General features: G+C 38.1%; 1 protein-coding gene across 1 annotated transcript in view; it reads left to right on the forward strand.

Moving 5' to 3' along the window:
* The first annotated feature begins 6,182 nt into the window (after positions 1–6,182).
* The window catches only part of LOC116531619 (protocadherin beta-2-like), a 14,460-nt gene continuing 9,839 nt past the window's right edge, over positions 6,183–10,803 (forward strand). The window contains 1 exon segment of the mRNA XM_032250499.1: positions 6,183–10,803. Within this exon segment, the coding sequence (XP_032106390.1) occupies positions 9,395–10,803 (1,409 nt within the window). The 5' untranslated portion in view covers positions 6,183–9,394.

The raw sequence follows: 10,803 nt of genomic DNA on the forward strand, positions 1-10,803 counted from the left end.
AAGTTCAAATAGAAAAAAGGGGCTTATCCCTAGTTTTTAGTTGTCATCCCTTGACACTTTATACAAGGCTCTGTGATGTTGACTGACTGACTGAAAGACTGCCAACTCCCCCTCCCCATGGGTCATGATGTTCATTCACATCATTTGAGAAAAATCTTATTTCCTGCAATGTTGGAAATAATACTTCATCTGCAGTAGAAAGTCATTTCAATGGGTTTGTGTTTAAGTTGTTACCATAAAATTAAACCTAGCTCAAACCTCATCCCCTCTGAGACTCTTTCCTGATACCTCACTTCTGTTCTTACTTAAATATCCCTTTTGAGTACCTCATAATGCCTATGCAAATTACCCTGAGTTACCTTTTTAGATTCCAACCTCCTGCTGTGTAGGCACTAGGCTTTACTCAACTTTATATCCTCAATGTTTTTTACAGTGCTACTCTGTGCGTAAAAAATACCTGTGAAGAATTAATTCAATGAATTCATGGCCAAATGACTGTCTTGATTAAAATGGAAGAAATCCAATTCGATTCCTTTCAAAGGAAATTTCACAGCTGACATTATGATAATAAACAATTGCCCATTGTTTTTGTTCACATTAAGTAAACTAAAAATTGGAGAAGTAATTAAATCTCTCAAGAGGTGAGAATTCTGCCACTAGATGTGGATGAGAACAGATTTTGACAGTTTCCGCGGGAAAGCGCTGTACACCCCAGGTTTTCAGTTCGGACGCCTGGTGGCGCCGCAGGCTAAAAAGTAGGAGGAGGAGGAGCCCTGCATTTGCCTGCAGACTCCATCTTAGAAAAGACAAAATCTGGAAGGTGCTGGGAGTAGATGCCAGTTGCGGGCTTGTATTTTAGAGTTTTCTTCAGAATGGGACAACATAAATGTTTGGAAGTCTTACAGGACTTCTGAAGACTTCATTTACAGAAGGCAACGCACTCAGAGGATATACAGGAAATTGTGCGAGAAAAAATCTGGCAGAAAACTCAGGTCGGGGGTTTTCATTTTCTTCCTGGGCGTAGCTTAGGCGGCCCAGGAAAAGGAAAACTGCTTTTTATGGCCAGGGATTCTGGAGATGGGCGCTGGGGACGGAAAGGGGAGCGGCAGGAGGACAGACTGGAGCAGGATCGTTTCCAAAGAGATCAAATAACATTTTAGATCGACCCGCAGAAGAGCACTTGCTCCCAAAAAGAAAATCGGACCTATAGGAGCCCTGCATTTCCAAGTATTACCTGAAAAAAAAAAATTGCCTTTTGAGAAAAATCTGTGTCTGAGGTGTAACCGTTCCCTCCTTTGAAAAATTCTAAACGTTCCAGAATGTGTACCAGGGACATGCATGAGGTTTGGGTGACTTTTCTATCATTGGAAACTACACGCTTAGTTTCAATTTCTATTTTCACAATAATGTGCTATGCAATATTGGGGTAAGTAATTTGGCCATACGTGTGAAAAAATCGCCGGATGAACGACAACTCAAGGTAAGTTTAACTCTCCCAGAGAAGAACGGTAGATATCTGAGACCTCCTGGGTCCAAATCATGACAATCAATGACAATCTTTGAGATGCACGTCTCACAGCAACCTGGTTGTCATAGTCTTGGCTGAAGATTTAGTCTGAGTAAATACTTATGAATTGGCTCTCTGAATTCTCCAGTCTCACTGAATTCTGCAACCTCCGGAGAGCATTTTAAATGCTAACAGAACATTTTAAATACCGCTGATACCCCTGCATCACAAGCATCCACTGCAAGAGAATTACGAGGCAATTTCAGTGCCACGTGGTAAATACTTAGGCAGTTAACAGCAGAAATAGTTTCAGAAATTGTTTCTTCATGTAAAGGACGGTGGAAGACAATGCAGTTGGATAACAATTACGTAGAATTAGTCCTGTGGACACTTACCTGCCCCATCCTAGAGCACTTCTGGAAATACTTCATATGTTTAAGAAGGATAATCTCAGCATCCTGAGATTTAAAAAAAAAAAAAAAAAAAAAAAGCCTTGATTCTTCCTACGAGAATTTTCTTTCCATTGGATACTTAAAATATTCCTTAGTCTGACAATCCAATAAGGCAGGCCAGAAAAGAGAACGGCACACAACAGCACTTTGTTTCCAATGAAACTAGGTTCCAGGAAGCTCAAAACAAGACAGTAAATAGAGACAGCTGTCACCCTTGGCATTCTTCCTTTTGGATTCTGGATAAAAGGTAGAGAAAAACAGCACCTTTCTGAATGTTTTTGTTATTTTATGGCTCTAATTTCCATCGTGTTTTTTTCTTGAAACATGGCTAATTGTTCATTAACGGTTAACAGGTATTGATGGCTTAGCTATTTTTATCTTTTTATCTGTTTCACAAAGGTCTATTTAGAAGCTAGTAGTGTATTTTCTCTTTATTGTTAAGCACAGAAAAGGAATGCATTTTTTTCTGTTCATGCCTAATTTTCTTTGATCTTTCTCAAAGGTAAATTATCCCTAAAACTTTGAGTAGACTGTCCTAGCAGATATTCTACGGCTTGACAAGGAAACTTATCCTGCTTCTATCCATAAAATGATAATCTTCATAACTTCTCAAAAAAGATCAAGCTATTTATTTTAAAGTCATCTTTTGCTTTTCTTGATATTTCGTAAATGATGGTTGACAAGTTGTGATAGTCTACTTTTCAGCAAGACTGGTCTCCATCTACTTAAGTAACTATTTACTTGATCACTATTTTTAATAGATGGTTTTTACTTTTTATTTGAAATAGGCATTTGATGATTTTGGTGATATTGATGACCACAAAATCAAATGCAGATGTAAAACTACAAGAAAAAAAATTGTAGAAATAAATGTCTTTTTCATTATTTAAGACATAAATCAACTGAGTTGCTGTGTAGCTTATTTATGTCAATGTTAGATTTGTGTTTGTTAATTTTTACAAAGTTTTCTTATTAAACATCAAAAATGATTAATTCTTTGGCAGTTAATATCGCAGCATCTCCCATATGTTAAATGCCATGTAAAAAGGACTGACAATATAATCTTACCTTTTTTTCTTCATGTCAATGTTTAATACTCTCCAGTGTGGTTTGGAAAAATTAAAGAAGATACAACAGAATATGCCTCAAATAAGACCTATTTGTTGATGTTTAATATATTTATGATAGTTGCTGAGAAAGTGAAAACACGTTATTCAATACACTGGATAATAAATTACGTAAATATGAAAAGTTTGGTATTTCCATTTGCCTTTATCAAATACTTTTTTTCTTTCTGGAGAGTTTAATACACTAAGGGAGGTCCTATAATGGCACCACAGGCACAAGCTCAAATGGTGGTTAAAGCAGATTGCAAATACAGTGCTGTATGTTTCATATTATATTGCCCTATGAAAGTTGTATTGGATGCCTAAGATTCTGGTGGCATAAGTAATAGAAACATTAGAGTGATCAGAGTTTGTGCAGGACCGTATTTGCTGGAAGGTGTTAGAAGAAGGAATAATGTAATACTTAAAGCCCAGTCTAAAGCAAAGGGTGATTCTGTTTTACTAAGCATGTACCATTCAGGATACTGACCTGCAGAATTCTGTTCTAAAGGCTCTGGATAGTTCTTCCTTCATTGCTAATTTTTCAGAGATTTTGGGCCTTAGAATGGGGAACTTGAGAGGTAGGGGAGTGAGAGGGTAATTAATGTTTCTATAGATTAAAAAAAAAATCCCAGCATTTTCAAATCAAAAGACTCGGGAGTTGGTACTAAATAGAAATTGGATCCATCTGTGAGTCTCAAGGCACCTTGGAAAAATGTAACTCATTTAAATTATTCATTTGCCTTGAGAAATGAGTTATATTTTCCCAAGGTGTTTTGGACTCACAGATGTAAATAGCCGTTCACTAGTTGTGTACTACTGGATCTAGGAATGCTGCAAAAAATCAAGGAGAGCATCTTGTAGAGACCATATAGATGGCAGAACATGTAGACAGAGCAGTATTCATAAGCATATTTTGGATCCCAATTCCCACGTCTTCTCTTCTGTTTGCTAGGAAAATGGTGGCAGGAAATATCCTGAGAGGATGGGAAATTTTGTCAATGGAAAGAAATAGGTTGAGGTTAATTTAACCATCATGATATTGGAAGATGGGTCACCATGCAGATCCAAATCTGCATTGGTCTTCACCAGAGTTGTTGGTTGTCAGTGACTTTACTCAGCTGTAATATACAGTTTAGTTCAGTACAGTAATCCCAGAAAAAAAGTTTTTCCTCCCTGGCTATGACTTTTCTACAAGGAATTTGGGTATAAGATATAATAGAAAACTATCTTTAAGGTTTTGCCAGACTACTGAAGACTTAATGAAAACTTTAATAAAACATATACATTGCTATAAAAGTACCAAAAGCAAACCCAGCACTCAAACCCATGAATTCCAAGGCTATACTAATCTACAGTGTGGATTCTGAGATCGCCAATCCCATTGTTGGTGTAAAAGACAGTACACTCCTAATTATCACGTCATCATTTATAAACTGCATCCCAAGGAGCCATATCTGCTTTTAGACCATATCCGCTGTTTCCTGTGTTTCAGATCCAGACTACAGAAAAAAAAAATAGATACTTTGGCTTCATAGTACTACCCTCCCTTCACCCTAAAACCTTCAATAGAGGTAGATAAAGACAAGTACAATTCTGTGATCACTGCCAGAGATCTGGAGACCCTAAGCTGAAAAGGAAACATAACATAACCAGGTCTTCATTTTCACCAAACTGCCTCTACACTTATCAAGCATGAAAACACATCCCTAGAGAGTACATTTTAGCAACACAATGCCATAGGCAGAGACTTAGAAAAACACCCAAATAACCTATTTGCTTCTGGTGTCTCAGTATATGCAGTACTCCATGAAAATGGACACAAAGTATCTGTTTGCTTTGAACTGTAAAGCCTTTAAAAGTCAAGTTCTATATGAGGGAAACAGATACTACTACACTGAGCCAGGCAGCATGGTGTTGGTGTTGGTGGCAATGTTTGATGGCAATGGCAATTCTCCTTTGTGTTGTATTTAACACAGAATGGATTATGTGATGTTCAAGGTGGTGGCAGTAGAAGGAGACTAGGTCTGGAAGGTCTTAATGTCCTATCAGTTACTCAAAGACTTGAGTCTCCATCTATATAGCATGTTAGTCCAAGACTGGGAAGTGTGCATCACCAGGTTTGTGAGTGATACTAATCTAGCCAATCATAAACTTCAGGTTATGGTCAAGGACACTGAGAGGCCACCTATGTACTCCAGATTCAGACAACAACTGCTGCTGGTCAGCTGTTTCTACTGGCTACATCTTGACAGACCCCAAGAATATTGGGAATATGAAAATATATATTAATTATAATTTCCAAGCATTATTTCTTTATATTTCTTTAGCATATCTAAATTGATTATTTATGCTTTGTATTTCGTAGTCAGAGTTTCAGGTTTCTTCCCCTCACCTCGTATTCTATGCTGCCCTACATCTTTTGATTTCTTCATTAGTTGCTAATTTCTGATATTGTATTTAGCTATATTTTCTTTTAAAGTAAAATTTCAATAGTGATCTTGGTGAAAATTCAATCATCTACCAGATTACCTAAACCTGATTTAAGTTTTAGCCTATTTTAATCATAAAAAGATGTCTGAGATTTTTGGAAGACGTTATACCTCTGTCTCATCTCTATTTCTGTTTATATCTGTTTATCTAGTTCTATCTGCAGTCCTGGTCATTATTTTTATTTTCAAGGGGACAGATTGTCCTAACAGACTATGATGATTCTCCTTAAACAAAAATGGGCAAGATTCTTATGCAGGTATCACTTTAAAAATCTTTACTTGATTATTTGTACTGTGGGAAGAGAATAAACAACACCATTTCTCCTTTTTTAATGACATTTATTTCATGTTTAGTTTTCTTGTTTGTTTGTTGTTTTGTTTGAGACAGGGTGTCACTCTGTCACCTAGGAGTGCAGCGGAATGATCTTGGATCTTGGCTCACTTCAACCTGTACCTCCAGGGCTCAAGTGATGCTCCTACCTCTGTCTCCTGAGTAGCTGGGATTGTGGGTGTGAGCCACCACACCTGGCTGATTTTTTTTTGGTGTGTGGTAGACACGGAGTTTTGCCACATTGCCCAGGCTGGTCTCCAACTCCTGGCTCAAGCTATCCACGCATCTCAGACTCCCAAAGTGCTGGGATTACAGGTGTGAGCCACCACGTCTAGCCAACCTTTATTTTGAAATCCTGTTTGCTTGAGCTTTATGAAATGTATGTCTTGATAGATGATGGGAAAACTTATTTGTATCCTCAATAAGGCAAAAGTGAATTAGTTGAGCATGCCCCCAATTTTCACCCTCGATTAGAGTAATAAACTATGACAGAGCACTCCCTTCTCATCCTAGAGTATTTCTCTCAGATTTTCTTCGGGGTATTAGTAGTAGATCACTGAAAATCCTTCTGTCTTCTGCCATCTTATAGCTAAGTAAAGCCAGCTTGTGGGCAGAAGGTCATTGAAGGGCTGAAGATCCCTCTCTTCTGAATTGTGAGGGGTAAAACCTTCTGAATTGTAAGGACACATATGACAACATGGGAGGTTTTAAATTTTTTTACACAATAAAACCTAATGTGTTTTGATTATTGTATCCTCTGAAATATCTTAGATATTAAGTTTTCTATTCTCCAGCATGTGAGGGGAGCAAGATTATGTTATTTTCTTCATAATACCTATTTTCCTCTCCTTTATGTTATCCCAAATTAACTATAACTGCTTTAGTTCAGAAAACCTGTCCGAAGGAAATAACCATATATCTAGCTAAATGTAAAATTTCAAGTAATCTACCAGTTATAATCTGCGTGTATCATAAAACTGATTTTCACTACATCTATTTCTGACCCTAATTAGGTTTTGCAGCTTATATAAAAAGCTGTTTTTAAAGACTTGGGCCTTGGGAATTATTCACCTTGATGAATAATGCTCAATGTCAATGAATTAAAATATTTTGAGTTATTATAACATTCATATAAAAGTAATAATCATGAAAAGCAAAAAATAATATCAACAGGTAGAGATAGGCATTTAGTTTCTAAATGTTAAGAAAGAGAACCTGTGATTATCCTTTTTTTTAGCCAGTTACAGAGGATAAATGATAGCTTTTTAAAATATTATACTATTGTTACATTTAATAAGTCATCCAGTACAGTTTTCTGAAAACACAGGGGATAGAAGAACAGGTTAAATGATACCATGAGGAAACAATCAAACAAATTCAGAATGTAGGACATCCTACAAAACAACTAGTCTGGACACTTCAGAAATTCAATGTCATTAAAGATGGGGGACTATTCTAGAGTAAATAGATCTAACACCCAAATACAATGATCAAAGTTGGTTGAAAAACAAAGTTTCTAAGACATTCCTTATAACAAATGGTTAAAGTAAAGGTATTTTTCAAAGGAACTGGAGTGAATGAGAATTCTTATCAAAATTGAGGAAAAGATAATAGACAATTAGTGAAATTTGATAGGGACTGGATTTTAGATAACACTGTATAATTATTGTTAATTTTCTTAGGTATGATAGTAGCATTATGATTGTATGAGATAATATTATAATTATGTGATACCTGCTGAAATATTTAGAGGTGAAATATATCTGCAAGTTACTTTCATATGAGTTAGCAGAAAAGGGGATGTGTGTGTATAAAATAAGAAAGAAAAAATATGGTAAAATATAAACAGTTGTTAAGTTTGGATGGAGGTTAGAGTTGTAGTTTATGTATAGTTCTTTTAACTTTTCTATATATTTAAATTTTTTCATTATCCCAATATTTTTTAACCCAATGGTTCTTTTAGAGACACATCCAAATATTTAAAATTATTTTTTAAGGCAGCCTTAGGTTTTGTAGAAAATTGAGCAAATAGTACAGACATTCCCCTCACATAGCCATTTTCTCCTCCTCAAAGTTTCCTTGTTATCGAAATCTTTCATTACTGTGGTACATTTTTTATAATTTATGAACCATTACTGGTGAATTATTAACTAAATTTCATAGTTTAGTGTTCACTCTTTGTGTTGTATAGTTCTGTGGATTTTGACAACTGCATAATATCCTGTATTTACCATTGTAGTATAGTAAAGTCCCCTGTGTTTAACCTCTTTATTCCCCTTCCTCTTCTTCATAGCCACCACTGATCTTTTAAATGGCTCTATAATTTGGCCTTTTTCAGAGTACCATGTAATTGGAATTATACAACATCGTTGCCTTTTTAGACTAGATTCTTTCACTGAGAAATATGCATTTAAGTTTCCTTCATGTCATTCTGTGGCTTGATAACTTATTTCTTTATGTTAACATTTTTAAAAAACCCAAAAAGAAAATTTAAAAGGCCAACAACAAACTACAACATGCATACCTTGTTTAGAATCAGATTGAAAAACCCATCACTAAAAATACATTTTTAAAGATAATTTGGGAAACTAGAATATTTGCTGGCTATTTAACATTATGAAATTGCTCTTAATTTTGCTAGATGTGGCAATTGAATTGAGGTTACGTTGAAAATTCTCCTAGGCATTAGAAAGGAAAATAATATTGATACATTTACAAGAAGAAAATATCTGGCTGCTCTTGGAGAGTTTCATGAGGTTCAGACACATCAAATTTCAGGGAAATGTGAAGTGGAAGCAGTGCAAAGAAAGAAATATGAGTAAGGAAACTATTTCAGTGTCCATTAGAACACTCTTATTCGGATTCTGTGCTTTTCCTGGGTCTTTGTGTTTTTCAGCTGGGTTTGAGTGAGTGTGACGATGGTAACCTAACCACCACTGAGTTGCACACATGCCCAAACACTGAACAAAAACAGAACTTTCTTAGTCAAAGCCTTCTTTCTGAAGCATCTTAGGACTAAGATCACTCCCTTCCAGGTTCTGAAATTTATTTTCTCCAATTTGAAAAAAAAAATGGCTTGGATCTGTGTAAAGATTTATTTATTCTTGCCCTGTCTATGGGTGGAGTGAAGAGCCTTTCGAAACGCCAATAAGACTTCGGTACATTGAGAGACGCTACTTGAAAATACTCAATTTCGATTGCCGTCAGCCTGCAAGAAAGCATTGGGATTTTCTTAGTTTATGAGAAAATAAATACTCAGAAGAGACGCAGGGTGGCGCTGCAGCCTTAGAAGTAGAAGCAGCAAAGCGCCCAGCTGACGCTCGTTTACCCAGATACTCAGCTAAAGAAGCAGCGAGCAGGAAGAGGAGGCTTTCTAAGGCGGTCGCTCCGGGAAATTTGGGCCCTAGGATTGTCCATTCAGCCCAGTATCAGCGAGATACGGGGAGATAGAGTCAGCGACAACGTGAGCCCGAGCTGGAGCAGGTTTGGTGCGAGACCAGAAGGCAATGGAGGCCGGAGAGGGGAAGGAGCGCGTTCCGAAACAAAGGCAAGTCCTCATATTCTTTGTTTTGCTGGGCATAGCTCAGACTAGTTCCCAGCCTACGTACTATTCAGTGGCTGAGGAAACGGAGAGTGGCTCGTTTGTGACCAATTTGTTAAAAGACCTGGGGCTGGAGGTAAGAGAACTTGCTGTGAGGGGGGCCAGGGTCGTTTCCAAAGGAAAAAAAATGCATTTGCAGTTAGATAGGCAGACCGGGGATTTATTGTTAAATGAGAAATTGGACCGGGAGGAGCTGTGCGGCCCCACAGAGCCGTGTGTCCTACCTTTCCAGGTGTTACTAGAAAATCCCTTGCAGTTTTTTCAGGCGGAGCTACGAATTAGGGACATAAATGATCATCCCCCAGTTTTCCTAGACAAAGAAATACTTTTGAAAATTTCGGAGAGTATCACCCCTGGAACTACTTTTCTGTTAGAACGTGCCCAGGACTTGGATGTAGGAACCAACAGTCTCCAAAATTACACAATCAGTCCCAATTTCCACTTCCACCTTAATTTACAAGACAATCCCGATGGCATAATATTACCACAGCTGGTGCTGGACAGAGCCCTGGATCGCGAGGAGCAGCCTGAGATCAGGTTAACCCTCACAGCGCTGGATGGCGGGACTCCACCCAAGTCCGGCACGGCCCTGGTACGCATTGAAGTTGTGGACATCAATGACAACGTCCCAGAGTTTGCAAAGCTGCTCTATGAGGCACAGGTCCCGGAGGACAGCCCCGTTGGATCCCTGGTTGCCATCGTCTCTGCCAGGGATTTAGACATTGGAACTAACGGAGAAATATCTTATGCATTTTCCCAAGCCTCTGAAGACATTCGCAAAACGTTTCGATTAAGTGCAAAATCGGGAGAACTCCTTTTAAGACAGAAACTGGATTTCGAATCCATCCAGACGTACACAGTAAATATTCAGGCGACAGATGGTGGGGGCCTATCTGGAACTTGTGTGGTATTTGTCCAAGTGATGGATTTGAATGACAATCCTCCGGAACTGACCATGTCCACACTTACCAATCAGATCCCAGAAAACTTGCAGGACACCATCATTGCTGTATTCAGCGTTTCAGATCCTGATTCCGGAGATAACGGAAGAATGGTGTGCTCCATCCAGGATGACCTTCCTTTCTTCTTGAAACCTTCTGTGGAGAACTTTTACAGTCTGGCGTTAAGCACAGCCCTGGACCGGGAGACCAGATCCGAATATAACGTCACCATCACTGTCACAGACTTGGGGACACCCAGGCTGAAAACCGAGTACAACATAACCATTCTGGTCTCCGACGTCAATGACAACGCCCCCGCCTTCACTCAAACCTCCTACACCCTCTTCGTCCGCGAGAACAACAGCCCCGCCCT

This window comes from Sapajus apella, unplaced genomic scaffold (assembly GCF_009761245.1).
Source record: "Sapajus apella isolate SASKATOON/1434 unplaced genomic scaffold, GSC_monkey_1.0 scaffold71, whole genome shotgun sequence".
Lineage (NCBI taxonomy): Eukaryota > Metazoa > Chordata > Mammalia > Primates > Cebidae > Sapajus > Sapajus apella.